At 34.6% G+C, this 20253-nt stretch overlaps 1 protein-coding gene across 7 annotated transcripts in view; it reads left to right on the forward strand.

Annotated features, from left to right (window-relative positions):
• MAP4K3 (mitogen-activated protein kinase kinase kinase kinase 3) overlaps nt 1-20253 on the forward strand; it is a 254608-nt gene that overhangs the window by 216280 nt on the left and 18075 nt on the right. For all 7 annotated transcript variants that reach the window (XR_005058777.2, XM_037009323.2, XM_037009324.2 and 4 more), the window contains 7 exons: nt 1272-1431; nt 2277-2389; nt 5390-5431; nt 7406-7490; nt 8815-8894; nt 18294-18354; nt 18436-18553. Coding sequence is in view for 6 of the 7 variants with exons in the window: in XM_037009323.2 (XP_036865218.1) it covers nt 1272-1431; nt 2277-2389; nt 5390-5431; nt 7406-7490; nt 8815-8894; nt 18294-18354; nt 18436-18553 (659 nt within the window). In the remaining variant the exon portion in view is untranslated. The remainder of the gene's footprint in view (nt 1-1271; nt 1432-2276; nt 2390-5389; nt 5432-7405; nt 7491-8814; nt 8895-18293; nt 18355-18435; nt 18554-20253) is intronic.

The following is a 20253-nucleotide window of genomic DNA, read 5'->3' on the forward strand; positions in this document are numbered from 1 at the left end:
GTTCTGCCACTTCAATACTGTGTTAATAGTTATTCTGTAGCTTATTTCACTTGGGATCCACAAAGAAAAATCATGAAGAAGTTATTAATCATGGTTTAACTAGATAGCTGTCATTACTTTTGTCTTTTTAAAAATTATCCACTTCTCATATAGTGTTTATTCCAAATAATAAGTTCTAGAAATTTGAATGAAAATGATTGTATTAGTGGTTGGTCTGATTTCATTTGACTTAGAAAACTCATGTTTTTATAAGTTTTTCTTCCCTTAAAATCTGTAGTCTACTAGTGACTAATTTCCTGAGAATGGGTAAAGAATAATGACTTAACCACAGATAGTTAATTTTCAGAAGGTACTTACAAATTAAAAATACAAAATAAAACAGTAAGTTTCAAAATTTTTTAGCAATAAAATCCTTTTGTCAAACAAAAGTATCAAAATAACTTCAACAATGGGGTTTTTTTAAGGTAAAAAGAGTTAATATAGGTAATGCTAATGTAAATTTATTTTATAAACTCATATGCATAGCAAATTTTAATTATAAAATGAGCTGGTATTGTGAGAATTTGAGTCTGACCAATCCCAGTTTCCAGAATATTATTATATTTTGTTTTCATTTTGTACTTTGTAGAAAATGATGATCCACACAGAGTAAATAATACTGTACTTGCTCCTCGTTTAGTTTTACGTTAGCAGAAGTATAGAGATGAATTTTAGAGATAAGTGTTGGCAAGTCTTCCTAATAAGGGACACATTTATAAGAATTTATATATTCTCCAAACCTTAACTGACTAGAGGTTTATCCATTATCTACAAAGAAAATTTCTCAAGCATCCCATATTGCTGTGCTTATATTCTCCAATAGGTTATAATTTTAATTGGTATCTTCTGCCCCTAGTCTGAAAGATTAAGCATTAACATAAAAGACATTGAGTCATCTAAAAGAGACAGTTTAGATTAGCCTTGAAGGAAGTTGAACTTTGATTAGTCTTAATGTTTAAAATAAAAGAGACTCATTTAAATTAGATATCAGAAAGACCAGAGTATTTTTATTTGGGAGGTCTAAGTAGGAAGACTTGTGAGGAATTGATAGGAAGATAAAGACGGTCTAACTCAAATAGTTGAACAACATTGAAACCCAAGTAGTAAATACAGTTTGAAAGCCTCTGATACAGAATATTTGCTTCAGGGAAAATATTTAATATTTTTCATGTTTATTGAAACATGAATAATTTCATGTTTAATCACTGGTCTCCTTCTCTGTATTATTTCAGCCTAAGTCCATATTCATACCACAGGAAACTCATTCTACTGAGGATGATAATCAAGGAACAATCAAGAGATGTCCCATGTCAGAGAGCCCAGCAAAACCAACCCAAGTTCCTCCTAGACCACCACCTCCCAGATTACCTCCACAAAAGCCTGTTGCGTTAGGTAATAAGAAAGGGAGGTGAAATTAAATGTGTTACCAGGTTTTCATACTGTTTGAAAAAGGAGGAAATCTTTTTTTAAAGAGAGTATTTGAAATTCCTGTAAGTGATGGGAAAAGGAAGGCAATGGCTATAGAGATATTTTTTTGCTTTTTGCCTCATGGTTGGGAGTATTTTTATGACAGGATTAAAGACCCAGTCTGGGCTTATTTTGTTCCTTGTTGCTCATTTCATATCTAGCCTTCCCTCTTTGGGAGAATTATGTATGTCCAATTCATTATCTGTAGTGTAGCAACAAAAGAAAATGAACTCCAAACAAGGAAAGTGTGTTTTGGTTCTAGGCTAATTCTGTTTTAGAAAAGGAAGAGGATACTTCATCTAATTCCTTTCTCTTATTTCACTTAATCATTTATTTTTAAATTTATTATTGCTGGGTACTTGCCTCCAAATTAATACTCGATGATACTATTTTAATTCTGTAAAGTTTCTTGTGTATTATGCAAAAGAAACAGTTTTAAAAAGGGCAACTACAGTTTCTTGGATAACAGACTTTGGATAACATAAATTTCCGTTTTCCCGAAAGTATTTAAGTATTCAATATTTATTTTCTTGTTTTTTTAACAAAAACATATGTTTTGATATGACTTGAATTTAAATCTGCTTATATGATAGGGATATAAGGAGAAAAACATGAACATGTGTAAAACTTCTTACTTCAGTACTAAATATTCTGATTGGGTGATCCCAAATGAAAGTTGAAGCTATCTCTAAGATATTTTTTTTTCCTATGTGATAATTTCTGAATAAAAATTAATCCCTTTTTAATCTATTTAAATGTATCTTTTGAAGGAAATGGAATGGGCTCCTTCCAGTTAAATGGTGAACGAGACTGTTCATTATATCAACAACAGAATGAACATAGAGGCACAAACCTTTCAAGGAAAGAAAAGAAAGATGTACCAGTAGGTATTTATATTCAAAAGCCCTCCATGTCTTTGTTTCCTTTTTTCACTGTGAAGTTAGTTTTGCAGTTACAAGTGGTGAGACTATAGCAGTTGTATATTTTACAATTGATAGGTTGGCATTCTAGTGTATTGATTACAGTGGTAACAGGTTGCTTAAATCTTGAAAATTAACTTTGCTGTGGTAAACTTGAATGTTGACTTTCTGTTGTTCAAATTTAGACCAATTTGTTATAATAGTGTATTATGAAATGTGACCTTCTGCATGTAGGTAAGCACGTAGTATTCTTGTGATTATTCAGAAAATAACTATTATTGATGAGAATTGATACTTAAAAGTTTCTCTAACAGTGTCAAGAAGTTATAGAAAGAAGCTCATGGACACATAAGGAAAGCTGTAGCTTCTACCCAGGACAAATTTCTAACTTGTAGATTATACAATTTGTGATATTGCTACTCTTAAAGCAATAGCTAATGAGGAAGAAAAATTAAGATTATTTTCTAGTAGATATAAGATACCATTTCAGGAAAGATGAAATTAGCCATAGTTATTCCTGTTACAAATGTTGGATAAAATACTGTGACATAACTATTAAAATATAAATCATATTTATAGGGAGATTAAAAATTATTAACATTTGTAAGGAATTTACTCTTGATCATCAAGACATTTGTCTATCATAAAACAACAATCCTTAAAATCCACAACTCAGCAGCTGCGAGTGAGATTGAGACAGTTTTTTTTAAAATTTTTGTGACTACTAAAATTTGTTATTTTTATAGAAACTTCCAGTACATTTACTACATATGTATATTGTTGTGGTTTTGTGCAGTAAGCACATTGCCAGAGGCTCTTGTACTCCTTCTGTTCATCAGTTTTTTAAGATTTCACTACACAATGTAACATACCAGTTTTATAATTCAATTAAGGCATTTGATTGGAGTTATCCATTATAACTTGTAAAATTTAGGACATCTTTAAAGTATAAAATGTCCTTTGGAATGGGTTTTAATGAAGTCTGTCCAACTGAGCAGTTCCTTTCTGTTTTCATCATGAAGTTTTAGTAGCCCTGCTAATGTAGTTGTACAAAAATGCAGCTTGTATACATTTTTTTATGTATACATTTTTTATTCACTTCTTCTATTACCTTATTTCATTTGGGTAATGAACTAGTACTTTAACAGTCTCAGTAATTCTGAAATAAATATGTCTAAGACTGTATCATCGGATAAGCAGTATCTATGGTATATTGAAACATTATTACAGTTTGTACAGCTTCTTGAAATTATTTACAGCCAGTTTTGTCAGCACTTAAGTTAAATCTGAAAGTTATAACATTCAGAGCTTCCTAATTAATACACTGTTCAACAGTGACTACAATGGGGTATGGGTGGGACTCGATAATACGGGTGAATGTAGTAACCACATTGTTTTTCATGTGAAACCTTCATAAGAGTGTATATCAGTAATACCTTAATAAAAAAAATGTTTTCAAGATAATTGAAGGACATCAGTATAAAAATAAATTGCAAAGTGGAAAAAGATCTTCAAACATTGGTGGCCATTATAGAATGTACATCATAAAATTTCATGCAGTCTTAATTTTTGAAGTGTAATGGTTACTCATATAGGTAATATACTATATATACAATATATATTTTATATTACTATATACTACACAATTTTATTAGTATCCTGTAAGTGAAGTCAATCAACAATAGCTTTTAGTTAATTTCTGTTGAATCATTTAAATAATTCTGACTTATATCAATTTGAGAAAAATTTATAACATCATTCCTTAAAATGTTGAGATTAACCTCAAAAGAACCTAGACTTTTGTAAAATTGATGTTTAAAGTACAATCTCTCCCAAGAAGATTCCTTCTCCAGGGGACAAATCATATATGCCAGGAATGTAGCCCCTTGGGAAAATGTGTGGTATTGAGAATATTATAGGTGAGTGAATATGCTATTTTTTCTGTCCTCACAGTTACCAGTGTACTCTGATCAATGATTAATGTATTTGAATCCCCATGAAAATTTAAAATTTCAGTTTATAAAACACATTGTAAACAAGGTTAACATAATCCTACAGACTAGGAGAAAATGTTTGTGATATATGAAACAGATAAAGTATTCAAATCTAGTTTATATAAAGAACTCCATCAAATAGATAAGAAAAAGATAACTAACTCAGTAATAACAATGGGAAAAGACAATTCACAGAAGAGAAAATAAGGATAACCGGTCAATGATATATTTTTTTTTAATTCTCAAATTTCCTGGGAATCGGAGCCATGCAAAGTAAGGAGGAAACACTATTTACCAATCATTTTGATAACATTGAGTATCTATGAGACTATAATAAACCAGGATTCTGACACATTGCTGGTGGGCATGATGTGAAATTGGCACCCAGAAAGGCAGGTTGGCAGTCATTACACACTGAAACGTAAAAGGTTCAGGCCCAGGTGCCAGTAGTTTCACTTCTCACAGTAAACCTTAAAAATATTCACACATTGCATAGTACGGCATATAATTTCTGCACTGCTGTTATAATAAAAAATTGAAAATAACCTAAATATCCAACAACAGGGAATAGCTAAATAATGTTGTATTTGTACTGTTCTGCAGTTAAAACAAGTGAACCAGATCTGATATGAAATGCTATCCAAGACCCAATTTTAAAACAAAGAACAACTCTATGAATACTGCATAACTACTTAATGTTTTAAAACACACACAAAAACAGTATCACCTGTGGACATGTTTACACAGAAAGGTCTGGTAGAGTACACACTAAACCTGGTTTTGGGGGCCAGTACTAGAAATAAAAGGACTGTGGAAGGGTTATAGGGTACTTCAACCTTGTCTATAATGTTTTGTTTTACAAAGAGAACATACTCGTGTATTTTATTCCAATACCTGTATTTGAAATACAGTATTGTTATAGCAAATAGCAACAAAAGAAATATAACTATGCATGTGTTCTTTTTCTAGAAGCCTATTAGTAACGGTCTACCCCCAACACCTAAAGTGCATGTAAGTATAAATATCAAATAAGTCATCAAACTAAATGAAGTGACAAAAAAAATTGCCTGAATGTATACCTTTTGTTAGATTTTTTTGCCTGTTTGAAAGAACCTCCACTATTGTTGAAAAAAACCTATAGGATTGCTCATTTAGTTACATCTGAAAAATAGCTTTTCAAAATAAAATTTTAATAAGTTATAGTTTAAATCTCCTTTATTCCAAAATTTGTTGATAACTTCTTTACAGATATTTTTTGAAGAAATGTGAGTCATGTGGATATAATAGAAAGTACAAAATGTAGATAGAACATTCTTTTCTAGCATGTTTTCAGTTGTTAAAAACAGCATTTTAGACCTAGAAGAAACATTAAAGGCACATCTGGCCCAAACTCTATTTTGCCCATGATCTTAGTCACCAAGGTCACAAAACCACCCAACTCTAACCAGACCTAGAACTAGAACTAAGATGTCCATATGTTACACTATGTTATGGGCTTTTTGTTCTTTTTAATTAGACCATGCTGTCTTTCATAGGATTAACTCAATGGAATTTTAGATCAGATGAATAGAACTACATTTTCACTGTTACAAATCAATAATCTAAAACCTTATGTAACACTGATTTAGAAGGTGTCCATAGTTTTTCTGGCTTTTAACCTTCCAACTCTACTATTTAGTCCTCTTACTTTTCTTTAACTCTTTTAATACAAAATAATTATAGCTTAATTACAAAACTTAAAAAGCTTTAAGAGTAAAAGGCTCCTATGTCTGTCTAGCAGAGGCAAAAGATTTTACATTTGACTATAAGATAAAACTCTTACATGTCAGATATGCAGTTGGCAGGGAAGAGCTGATAACCATATAATGCCAGATAGGACCAATTATAAAATTAGCTTACAGTTGGAATTGTGTTTGTTTTATACCTCATTTTGTCATTTGGATATTGAGGGATTTAACAGTACCTTAACATATAGATTTTGGTTGGTAGCTGTCTTAAAGAATAATTGTTAGGATTAGTTAAGTGATACACTTCTCATAGCACGCCATAAAAACATTTTGGCCTTCTACTACCTGATTGTCTTGCCAGGCTGCTGTCCTTTTTTTTGTACTACTATCTTAAAAATACTGGCTGGTAAGTTTCTATGAATAAAAAGGAAATCTTAAGATTTGTCATTTTGATTATGTTAATATTTTTAATCCATTATAGTCAGTGAGTGATGTGTTCTGAGTATTATCTCCAGATAGATATATATTCCTGCTATAAAATGAAACACTAAGTTATTCAAAAAAATAAAAATAAATGAAACAATGCTATTCCTGTGACCAAATATTTCTGTATTTTTTTTCCTCCAAGTTGTTAGTCATAGAAGTGGTTGAATGAGTGAGCCTTATTGTACTTATTTATTCTAACCTGAACAAGAATTCAAACATTTTACTCTTTGAAGATCAAAAAAAGTTCAAATGAGTAGACTATATTTCATTAAAAGTTATTATCTGAAAGTTTTATAAATGGACTTTATAAATATTAACATCAAACAATAAAGCTTTTTATCGAATCCTAGGGAAAATAATTAGATTGCTCAATTATTTTTAAAAATGGTTTTATGTTTTGAGTTTGAAGTACATATGTGAATTTCAAATCAACCATACTTCTTTTACTTTGTAATATTAATTCAATGATTAGGTATCATTTTTAGGCTCATGAAACCAAAGGAGAAAACTTTTCATCTTTGTAGAGATTATGATTTCCTTATCAGGGAATATTTTATTTCCCTCAATGTGGAACATATAAGTAATACTTCTGCAAACAAATAATTGTGCCGTATTGCTTGCTATCACTGCTTTATTTGAGAAGATAGGAAAAATTAAATGATTCTCTTAAGAAAGTCTTGTGTAACTTGACAGTCATTGTGCCTGGAACCTTTGTGGTAGGACAGATGACTATGACTTGGTATTTTTATTTGGTTATTTTTTGTTTTTACAGATGGGTGCATGTTTCTCAAAAGTTTTTAATGGATGTCCCTTGAAAATTCACTGTGCAACATCATGGATAAACCCAGATACAAGAGGTAATACTGTATATTTTTACCTGTTATCTTTCTAATTATTTTTAACACTGAGGCCATGAAAACATTTGATTTTATTCATTTTCTGGAAAAAAATTTTTTTTTTGATTTTTAAGGTAAATATGTTTCTCTGTGTTTATTAGGAGGGTTTGAGGAGACACGTGCATTAAAATTCCACTACATGGTCACCGTATCAGTATACTCTATGTCCTCCAGAAATTTCCTTCAGAAAATTTTCTTCTGCTACACAATCATTCAATATCTTTCTGTTTTAGACACAGCCATTGCTAAAGGACTTTAACTCCTGGGTAACCAGGGTCTAGTGACCACTTTAGAGGATCTCTCATCTTAAAAGGGACCATAAGAATAGTTTTCATTTGGCACTAACTCAAGACTGTCTGTATCCTCTCACTGTACATCTACATCTTAGTATCTATATACCTAAAGATATATACATACACACACACATGCACACAAACACACACACAAACACACACACACATGCACCACATCCTTACTTAATCCTCTAAAATTCAAAGTGTAGGTATTTTAATTTCACAAACAGGGAAAATGACATTCAGAAAGATTGTTTCACAGCCAGTTGGTTGTAGAGCCGCTGTTTGATTCTGTCTGACCACGAAACTTAATGCCTTTAACCTACCCATGCTAATCATACGTACGGGCAGAATAGGAATACTCTTAGCATTCTGTGTTGTTGTCAATATAAACTTCAGTTTAGTATGGAGAAGTTCTTGACCTTTTGTTTGATATTATCATAAAAACAGATCAAATAGGACCATGCCAAACTTCTCATATCTTCTAGAAGATATTGAGTACCCTAGTAGGTATCCAAGTCTTAAGTTAACTTTTTGAATAGGCAGTAGTCAGATCCTGGTTTTTATAATAATGTTGGTATTTATAATAATGGCCTTAATGGCCCATCTAAAAAAATATTTTGGATCCATATCAATTGTTCTTAATTTACATTGTGTACATCAGCTGCACATGATCCTGTCTTAAAGGAATTTTAGATTCTTTTTCAGTCCTTAGAACACTCCGATTAGTAAGATGTCCTAGCATGCCACTCTTTAAAACCTCCTACATAAAAGTTCTCTTCACTGCTTTGGGGCTAATATTTACATGTAACTCAATTCATTAAGCTCAGCTGTCTAAACACATACTTGCATTAAAATAAAAAATGTTTATAAATCATAGTAATTCTTTCTTCATATGTTAATACATATTTACTTATTTTTAATTACCTATATAAATCCTTTTTAAAAGTCTTTTATATATCAAAATCAGTGGATTACTTCTGTCATTTCAGATCAGTACTTGATATTTGGTGCTGAAGAAGGGATTTATACCCTGAATCTTAATGAACTTCATGAAACATCAATGGAACAAGTATGTCATTTTGAATTTTCCCTTTAAAATTTTTAAAAATTATTTTACATAGACACTAGACAATAAATAAGTTTCAGTTCTATGATTTGCTGCCTCTGTCATTCATAAAACCTTCATAGAGTGTGTTCTATTTACTAGGTGCTGAAGACACATTCACAGGCCTAGTCTTTACCCTTAAGGAGCCCATGATCTAATAGAGGTATCAGACACATAAACCAATAACTTTAATACTTGAGGTTACGTGTCACACTGGGAATGAGTACAAGATATAGGCCACAGAGGTGGAAGTGACTAGCACCTCCTCTGGGGAGATGAGGAGGAGAGACATTTGAGCTGGATTGGAAATGATGATGAGTAGCAGGTAGCCAAACAGTAAAAGGATAAATATGAAGGCATCAGGTTCTGAAACAGTGTGGCAAGCATACGAACCATGAATGGACAATTTCACTGGAATATAGAATGAGTGTAAGTAGTAACAATAAGTGGAGCTGGGTGAGGAGGCAGGTGCCAGACTCTGGTCACAGCTTTCTGTACCATGCTGATGATCAGATCTGTGTTTAGAAATATCTGCAATGTGGTGAGAGATGAGACACTAAAGATTATGGTTAAAGGGTAAAGAAATGTTCAGAATTAAAGATGGCATGAGAGGTGAGACAGAGGCCTCCTCTGAAAACCACATGTGATACAAAAATATAATTAATACAGCTAATCCTGAAAGAGCAACAGGAAAAAAGACTGTGCAAGACTGCATACACCTGGAGAAGAGAACAGACCTCATGGAACCAGGGTAACATACCAAAGCTATAATCCGGTAAGGCTCAAGCCCTTCCCCCACTCCAGCTCATCAGCAGGAGGAAGAGAAATGGAACAGGCAGGGAGTGGAGGCCTTGGACTGCTGAACACCCAGCCCTGGAGATCTCCTCTGGGAGCACGAACCTACATTGCATGGTGCTATGGAGATTAGGGGTTGGAAAGCTAAGACAGACAGAATACCTGGAGAGACTCAGATTCCAGCTGCTAATAGAAAACAAGGATCCACCTTGCAGCTGCTTTGGGAAAAAAGAAAGGCAGGCAGTCTGAGAGACTTCTACCAGCAAGAAGGCTGCTAAAGGGGCAAGGATTCCACAGAGATTACTGCTCAGGAGAAAGGACAGGTGGACAGAATTCTCCAGGCACACTCTGCCCAGCAGGTTGGGAACTTGGAGGAGCTTTAGGCGCTCTTTTCCCACTGGCTGGCAGCGCAGCTTCAAGTCCTTCACCATGATACAAAGCCTGCTGCAACCTCCTCCCAACCAGCCCACGCACCAGCTTGCAAACCAGCAGCCCCTGCCCTGGCGTCAGGCCAGCCAGAGAGAAGCCCTGCCTATGGCAGCTGCAAATGCAAAGCATAGAGGCTTACACCTGTGTGCTCGGCCAACTGGTTCTGACAGTGGAGGCAGGCATAGCAGCCAGGAAGCAGGAAACAGCTCTTTCCTCCCGGCAGGCACCAGCAACTCTTCCCCGCGACCCCTGACTTCCCTCCAGGAGCTGAGCAGCTCTAGACAGTAGAGCTTCTGGGCACTAGAAGGCACCACATACAAATATGAAACATCAAAAGAACCTGGTTCAAACCAAAATCCCACAAACATCAGAAAAAGGAACAAGTGAAGCTGAACTCATGAATCTTCCTGAAAGAGATTTCAAAATAAAAATCATAAACAAGCTCATGGAGATACAGAAAAATATTCAAGAACTCAGAAGAATTCTGGATGGAGATTCAATCATTATGGAATACAGTATCAGAAATGAACCATACAATGGAGTGATTTCAAAGGAGATTAGATAATAGTGGATGAGACAGTAAATGGAATACAAATTAGAGAAGAGGAACAAAGAAGCTGAGACACAGAGAGAAAAAGGATTTCTAGGTTTGAAAGTATATTGAGAGAACTGTGTGACCAATCCAAATGGAACAAGACTCACATTATAGAGGTACCAGAAGAAGAGAGAGAAAAAGGGATAGAAAGTGTCTTTGAGGATGAAATTGATTAAAACTTCCCCAATCTGGGGAAGGAAATAATCTCTCAGGCCATGGAAGTCCACAGATCTCCCAAGACACAGGACCCAAGGAAGACAACACCAAGACATATAGTAATTAAAATGGCAAAGATCGAGGATAAAGACAGACTTTAAAAGCAGCCAGAGAGAGAAAAAAAGATCACATACAAAGAAAAACCCATCAGGCTATCATCAGACTTCTCAACAGAAATCTTACAGGCCAGAAGGGAGTGGCATGATATATTTAATGCAAAGAAACAGAAGGGACTTGAGCCAAGAATACTCTACTCAGCAACATTATCATATAAATTTGAAGGAGGGATTGAACAATTTCCAGATAAGCAAAAGATGAGAGAATTTACCTCCCACAAACCATCTCTACACTGTATTTTGGAGGAACTGCTCTAGATGGAAGTATTCCTAAGGCTAAATAGTTGTCACCAGAGGAAATAAAACCACAGTAAAAAAAGAACAATTAATTACTAAGCAGATGCAAAATTAAATCAACTACCCCCAAAGTCAGCCAAGGGATACACAGAGTACAGAATGTGATACCTAATGTATAAAGAATGGAGGAGGAAGAAAAAGGGGGGAAAAAAGAACCTTTAGATTGTGTTTGTAATAGCATACTAAGTGAGTTAAATTAGACTGTTAGATACTATGGAAGTTACCCTTGAACCTTTGATAACCATGAAACTGAAGCCTGCAATGGCACTGAATAGATACTTGTCAATAATCCCCCTAAATGTTAAATGGTCTGAATGTACCAATCAAAAGACATAGAGTCAGTGACTGGATAAAAAAACAAGACCCATCTATCTGTTGCCTACAAAGACTCACTTCAAATCCAAAGACAGACATAGACTGAAAGTGAAGGGATAGGAAAAGATATTTCATGCAACTAACAGGGACAAAATGCAGGAGTTGCAGTACTTGTATTAGACAAAATAGACTTCAAAACAAAGAAAGTCACAAGAGACAAAGAAGGACATTACATAATGATAAAGGGGTCAGTCCAACAAGAGGATATAACCATTATAAATATTTATGCCCCCAACAAAGGAGCACCCACATATGTGAAACAAATACTAACAGAATTAAAAGGGGAAATAGAATTCAGTGCATTCATTCTAGGAGTCTTCAACACTCCACTCACTCTGAAGGACAGATCAACCAGACAGAAAATAAGTAAGGAGACAGAGGCACTGAACAACATATTAGAACAGATGGACCTAACAGACATCTACAGAACACTTCACCCAAAAGCATCAGGATACATATTCTTCTCAAGTACACATGGAACATTTTCAAGAATAGATCATATACTAGATAGACCACAAAAAGAGCCTCAGTAAATTAAAAAAGATTGAAATTGTACCAGCCAGTATCTCTGACCACAAAGGTATGAAACTAGAAATAAATTATGCAAAGTAAATGAAAAAGCCCACAAACACATGTAAGCTTAACAGCATGCTCCTAAATAACCAAAGGGTCAGTGACCAAATAAAAACAGAGATTAAGAAATATATGGAGACAAGTGACAACAGTAATTCAAACTGCAAAATCTGGGATGCAGCAAAGGCCATGCTAAGAGGGAAGTATATTGCAATACAGACCTACCTCAGGAAAGAACAATCCCATAAGAACAGTCTAAACTCACAATTAACAAAACTAGAAAAAGAAGAACAAATAAGGAACAAAGTCAGTAGGAGGAGGAGCATAATAAAGATTTAGAGCAGAAATAAATAAACTTGAGAAGAATAAAACAATAGAATCAATGAAAGCAGCAGCCAGTTCTTTGAGAAAATAAACAAAACAGATAAAACCCTAGCTAGACCTATCAAGAAAAAAAGAGTCTACACACATAAAATAAGAAATGAGAAAGGAAAAAGCACTACAGACACCACACAAATACAAAGAATTGTAGAGAATACTATGAAAAATTATATGGAAACAAACTGGATAACCTAGAAGAAATGGACACCTTACTAGAAAAATACAACCTTCCAAGGCTGACACAGAAAAAAACAGAAAATCTGAACAGACCAATTACCAGCAATGAAATTGACTTGGTAATCAAAAAACTACTTAAGAACAAAACCTTTGGACCAGGACTTTACTGCTGAATTTTATCAAGCACTTAGTGAATACCTATACCCATCCTCCTTAAAGTTTTCAAAAAAGTACAAGAGGAGGGAATACTTCCAACCCATTCTATGAAGCCAGCATCACTCTAATACCAAAACCAGGTAAAGACACCACACACACAAAAAATTACAGATCAATATCCCTGATGAACATAGATGCAAAAAAAAAAAATAGAGGTAAAAATACAAAATATTAGCAAACCGAATTCAAAAATACGTCAAAAAGATAATCCCTCATGATCAAGTAGGGTTTATTCAAGGGATGCAAGGATGGTACAATATTCGAAAATCTGTTCACATCATGCACCATATCAACAAAAAGGACAGAAACCTCATGATCATTTCCATAGATGCCGAAATGGCATTTGACAAAATTCAGCATCCATTCATGATTTAAAAAAAAAACTGTCAACAAAATGGATATATGGGGCAAACAACTCAACATAATAAAGGCCATATATGACAAACCCACAGCCAACATCATACTTAACAGCGAGAAGCTGAAAGCTTTTCCTTTAAGATTGGAAACAAGATGAGGATGCCATTCTCCCCACTTTTATTCAGCATAGTTCTGGAGGTCCTATCCATGACAATCAGACAACACAAAGAAAGAAAAAGCATCCATATTGGTAAAGAAGAAGTTAAAACTGTCACTGTTTGCAGATGACATAATACAGCACATAAGAAAACCTAAAGAATCCACTCCAAAACCACTAGATCTAATGTCTGAATTCAGCAAAGTTGCAGGACACAAAATTAATACGCAGAAACCTGTTGCATTCCTATACACTAACAATGAACTGGCAGAAAGAGAAATCAGGAAAACAATTCCATTTACAGGTGCATCAAAAAGAATAAAATACCTAGGAATAAACCTATGAAGGATGTGAAAGATTTATACCCTGAAAACTACAAGATACTCATGAGAAAAACTGAAGAAGATACCAATAAATGGAAATACATCCCACGTTAATGGGTAGGAGGAATTAATATTGTCAAAATGGCCATCATGCCTAAAGCAATCTACAGATTCAATGCAATCCCTATCAAAATACTAATAGCATTCTTCAACAAAGTAGAGCAAATAGTTCTAAAATTCATATGGAACCACAAAAGACCCCAAATAGCCAAAGCAATCCTGAGAAGGAAGAATAAAGCTGGGGGGATTATGCTCCCCAACTTCAAGCTCTTCTGCAAAGCCACAGTAATCAAAACAATTTGGTACTGGCACAAGAACAGACCCATAGACCTATGGAACAGACTAGAGAGCCCTGATATAAACCCATGCATATATGGTCAATTAATATACGATAAAGGAGCCATGAACATACAATGGGGAAATAACAGCATCTTCAACAACTGGTGTTGGCAAAACTGGACAGCTACATGCAAGAGAAAGAAACTGGATTATTGTCTAACCTCATGCACAAAAGTAAACTTGAAATGGATCAAAGACCTGAATGTAAGTCATGAAACCATAAAACTCTTAGAAGACAACAGGCAAAAATCTCCTGAATATAAACATGAGCAACTTTTTCCTGAACGCACCTCCTCAGGCAAAGGAAACAAAAACAAAAATGAACAAATGGGACTACATGAAACTAAAAAGTGTCTGTATAGCAAAGGACACCATCAGCAGAACAAAAAGGCATCCTACAGTATGAGAGAATGTTTTGTAAACGATGTATCTGACAGAGGGTTAACATCCAAAATACATAAAGTACTCACATGCCTCAACAACCAAAAAGCAAATAACCTCATTAAAAAATGGGCAGAGGATATGAACAGACAGTTCTCCAAAGAAAAGATTCAGATGGCCAACAGGCACATGAGAAGATGCTCCACATCACTAATTATCAGGGAAATGCAAATTAAAACCACAATGAAGTATCACTTCATACCAGTTAGGATGGCCAGCATTGAAAAGACTTAAGAACAACAAATGCTGGCAAGGATGTGAGTAAAAGGGAATCCTCCTACACTGCTGGTGGGAATGTAAACTAGTTCAACCATCATGGAAAGCAATATGGAGACTCCTCAAAAAACTAAAAATAGAAATACCATTTGACCCAGGAATTCAACTCCTAGGAATTTACCCAAAGAATACAACTTCTCAGATTCAAAAAGACATATGCACCACTATGTTTATTGCAGCATTATTTACAATAGCCTAGTATGGAAGCAACCTAAGTGTCCATCAGTAGATGAATAGATAAAGAAGATGTGGTACATATACACAATGGAATGCTATTCAGCCATAAGAAAGAAACAAATCCTATTGTTTGCAACTACATGGATGGAGCTGGAGGGTATTATGCTCAGTGAAATAAGTCAGGCAGGCAGAGAAAGACAAGTACCAAATGATTTCCCTCATTTGTGGAGTATAACAACGAAGCAAAACTGACCGAACAAAACAGCAACAGACTCACAATCTCCAAGAAGGTACTAGCGGTTACCAAAGGGGAGGGTGGGTGGGGTGGGAGGGAGAAGGGGGTTGAGGGGTATTATGATTATTTCATAGGGTGTGAGGGGTGATCCATGGGGAAGACAGTGTAGCAAGAGAAGACAAGTATCAACTGTGCTGCATCCTGCTACACTGATGGACAGTGACTGCAGTGGGGTATGGGGGGGACTCGATAATATCGGTGATTGTAGTATCCACGTTGTTTTTCATGTGAAATCTTTACAAGAGTGTATATCAATAATAGCTTAGTTAAAAAATTATTTAAAATATTTTTAATAGGGTAAAGAAATGTTGACTCAGGACAGAAATGGAAAGCACAGAGAAGAAAAAGTGGGATTTAGAATAGTCAGAAATTTCTGATTGTTGTAATGACAAGGAAGCTTTTGGCATTTTGTACCAAGAGGCCAAGAATGCTAACCTGCAAAATGAAGACAATCATATTAATAGCTAATACCTATATAAAGCTTACTATGTGCCAAGCACTGTTTTTAAATGTTTTACATGTATTAACTTACTTAATTTTCACAAGTCTCAAAAGTGGGTACCATTAGAATTCTCTTCTGAGGCATAGAAAGGCTTGGTGACTTTCCAGAGATCCTATGGCAAGTAAGTGGCAGCACTAAGATACAAACCCAGGCAAGCAGGCTCCAGGGTCCACATCCTTAATTACTACTCTACACTGCCTCCTCCTTTTGTATTTCTCTTATAGGGAAACACTAGGCCTAGAGAAAGATGAAAGAGCTAGAATTGGCCAAATTGAATGACCAGTTCATCATGGAAGTTGAGAAGTCTAAGTTTACTTCAGGTTTCCAACTTGACTGAATGACGGTACCACTAGGCAGATTGTAGTACATACACAAAGAAGTCAGTTTGAAAGGAATGATGATGCAGTTTGGTCATGGTGAGTTTTGGGTGCCTATGGAACATATAACTGATTCTGCATCATCAGTGTAACTTGATTACAAAGAAAATGGAGAGAAAAAAACAAAAGTAATGATAATTTCTTCATATCAAAACATTTCTATCTTTTCATGTCTTTTTTTTAACAGATCTTGTTTATAATAATAAAAAAGGTGGTAGTAGTTTTCTTGGATATAATAAGATATCTAAAAATCGTATTACTGGTAACGATATTAACTGCAAGGAACAAGACCAACTTCATTCATAGGTGGAGTAATCTAATTTAATGAGCTGGTAATTGAAGGCACCCAACAACTCCACCAAGTCCCAGTCTTCAGTAACTTCCCTTCTTAGGTGCTTCATCAATTGAAACTAAACTAGTAGAGTAAAATTTTTCTAAGCTAAACATGCCCTTCAAAGTGAAACATTTTCCATCCCAGAGGAAGCCTTATAAGAGTAAAGAATGAGTATATGTGAGATTCTGGATTTTTCATTGTCTTGCCAATGGGTTTTGGCCCTGGGCAAGTTCACTATGGATTCAGTGTGACCAAAGGAATGACACTAGAACGTTTTTGGGGTGAAAGGGTTTATTACCCGGCTTGTTCTCCCCAGCCGTAGGTCAAGCACTAGTGTCTCTGCCTCCGCCCAGAGCACTGGGCTGAGCTCTCTACATAGCGCAATAATAGCTTATTGCCTACATGTGTGGAAGCAGTAGCCTAGCAACAGGCCAGTTACACCATCAGGTGGTTTAAGTTTAGTGAGGATCCTGGCCATAGAAACCCCAACTTCCCCACATTCATCTTACTGTGAAATCAATTATTAGGTTAGTTTTCTTTGTACTTTTAAGTGGAAAAATATCTTGTCCACTCAGAGCGAGTCTGCATGCAGCAAGCCAGTCACTGCCTCTGGGCCTCCCTCTCTGCACAGCAGTCCTCCAGGCCTTTCTGACCACATAGCCATCCTCTGGGCCTCTCTACCCACACAGCCATCCTCTGGGCCTCTGTCCTCAGCACTGCCACCACTCCAGCCTCTGCTCTGCTCTCCTGCAACCTTGCAGCCGTGCCACCATGTCGCACAGAGCGCTGGGTGGAGCTCTTTATATAGAGTCAGTAGCAACGTATTGCCCACATGTGTGTAGTGAGCTAGCCAACCAGGGCCAGGTGAAAATCCTGTCCACAGGAATTTTCATTTTATCCACACCTTCATTAGACTATATCAATGATACTTTAATTAAAAATATATAAATGTATATGGACTGTGTTCCATGAAGTTCCCTTTTCTTTGCCTTAAATACTTTGAAGCTTCCAAAAGTGCATCTCAGTTCTTATGTACTAGATTTCATAATGAATTCCATGTACATATCCTTTATGATTTATAAGTTTTCAACATATTCTCAGTCTTTTTTCTCCATTCCAAACGTTTCTATATCCTGTGTCCTACTATACCATGATCCTTTTTTCTATGTCTTCTGTTGCAGAAGCCATGCATGTCCATATACCTAAAGTAAGAATATTTCAGAGGAAGTACACAGAGTCTTACTTACTTTAACCCAGAACCAAAATAAAGGAAATGTCCTCTTTCTCTGAGTAGTTTGAGACTCTATAGTCCTTACTGTAAGAGAGACTCAAGCTAATCATGTCAAGACTTAGATAATGAAATTTCATTGCTGATTTATTTTTTCTCCCATATAAATGCATGTATATTGTTTTAAATGCCTTATAAAATGAATGTCTATTAAAAATAAGTTCAGTTTTAAGAACTGACTTATTGATACGACAGTTTATGTGGTTACTGTGTATATATTTACATTGCTGTTATCTATTTATAAACTTTGTGTTTGTTTTTCATCAGCTATTCCCCCGAAGGTGTACATGGTTATATGTAATGAACAATTGCTTACTATCAATATCTGGTAAGTCTTTTAGTTTTTAAATACTTTACAGTTGTTCAATTTTTGTTACTAGCTTTTATGTCATATTTATTTTTCTTACAGGTAAAGCTTCTCAGCTTTATTCCCATAATTTACCAGGGCTTTTTGATTATGCAAGACAAATGCAAAAGTTACCTGTTGCTATTCCAGCGCACAAACTCCCTGACAGGATACTCCCAAGGTAACTGTATGTTTTTTTCATCCTTATAGATAGTATCTTAATTAATTCTAATGAATATTTATACTATAATAATTGAAAAAGAACTCAGTTTGATTTAGTAGAATGGGTTATTAGAAATCATATGTAATGAAAACATTATAAGAAGTAATGTATTTTCACAAGTTTTCGTCACAGTCTAAGATTTTTCTGCTTTATGCTTTCCAATTACATCAAACATTTTCTTTCTAAATTTTTAGTTCTCTTTTTTTACAAGACTAAAACCAATTTTTTCTGTAATTTGCTGGTAATTTTACATTACATATAGTGCTTTTGACATGTTTGTGTTAATGTGAATAAAATGAATTTTCTTGGTACAGTTTCTAAACTCAAAAAATTAAAATGATTTATTAAGTAAAGGTTTTTATATTGGAAGATAATTACTTAGAAATTAAAAAGTTTTTTGCTTTTCTACTTGTAGGGATTTTTAATTATGCTTTTTCTTTTGATGGTTATTAGATTTCATTGGTTGACTAAATGGTCTTCTGAGTCAGGTATAAATTGTGTTTTACAAAAACTTTATGCTATTCAGCCTTTATACTAGTTGTAAAGCAACTATTGTAGAATCTCAGTTTTCAAATGCCTTTAAAATCTGTTCTCAATTCCTGAGTTTACATTATAACTAAGATTTGCCCCTTTGTACACAAAAACTTTTTACTAATTAACCTTTTTAATGAAAAATATTTAAAACTGTATTGCATGCTTTTCTGTCTTCTTAAAATAGATTGCATTGCATTTAATGGAGTCTTTTCATGATGATTTAGAGTTGTGATTATGAACTTGACTTATTATACTTGTATTATAGTATCTATAGTTGGAGTTAAGGGTATTGTTAATATAACTAGCCCCAAAAATGGGGTCGGGAGTTTCCTTCTTCCGATACAGTTTATCTGCCCCTCTTTTTCTCCCAGCTGCCACATTGTGCTGTTGTTTTTCTGCGTACTTACAGCACATCTCCATCCAGCTATCTAACTTAATAATCCTAAATTTCTGTGGGCATGGAAACTGACCACCAAGCTTTAAAAGGTGCAAGTAAAGTGCCCCCAAGGAATAAACTGTAATGCATTCACTTTTGATATCCATAAATCAGAATAGGAACTTTCATAGCTGTGTTCAATTCTTCAAAATTTTACTGAATATATCAAATGTGCAGAAAGTGTCTTGGTATATAGATGAGACAGAAGTAAATGTTACTTCTTTTTTAAATGAATTTCCATATAGTAAGATTTTTTACCTCAGAGTATTTTACCTCTAAGCTATTATTTTAGGTTTTTATCAGTCTTTAGTGTTAGTAGCACTCACTAAGGTGTCCATCCCACTTTCTTCAGTTTCACTTTCTAGCAGTCAATTACTGTAAGGTCTTCTCTTAATTCTCTAATTTATTTTTAGGCAATCTGAAAACTTTTTTGCATGGTAATATTTTATGTGTTTCTTAGTGCCATTTCTTCTACCATTTAGTGAGTCTAAGTTAAACTTCTTTGAGCATCTTACAGTGTGCCTCCTGGTTCTCATAATAATGATAGGTGTTCATTGTGCCATATTCTGTATCTTTAGAAAAGCATAGGCTTTGGAATCCAGATAGACTTAAATTCACTTACTAGGTCTGGAGCCTTGGATAAATTATACAACCTCTCCAAAATAAGTTCATCTGTAAAACAGAACCA

This window comes from Manis javanica, chromosome 1, assembly GCF_040802235.1.
Source record: "Manis javanica isolate MJ-LG chromosome 1, MJ_LKY, whole genome shotgun sequence".
Lineage (NCBI taxonomy): Eukaryota > Metazoa > Chordata > Mammalia > Pholidota > Manidae > Manis > Manis javanica.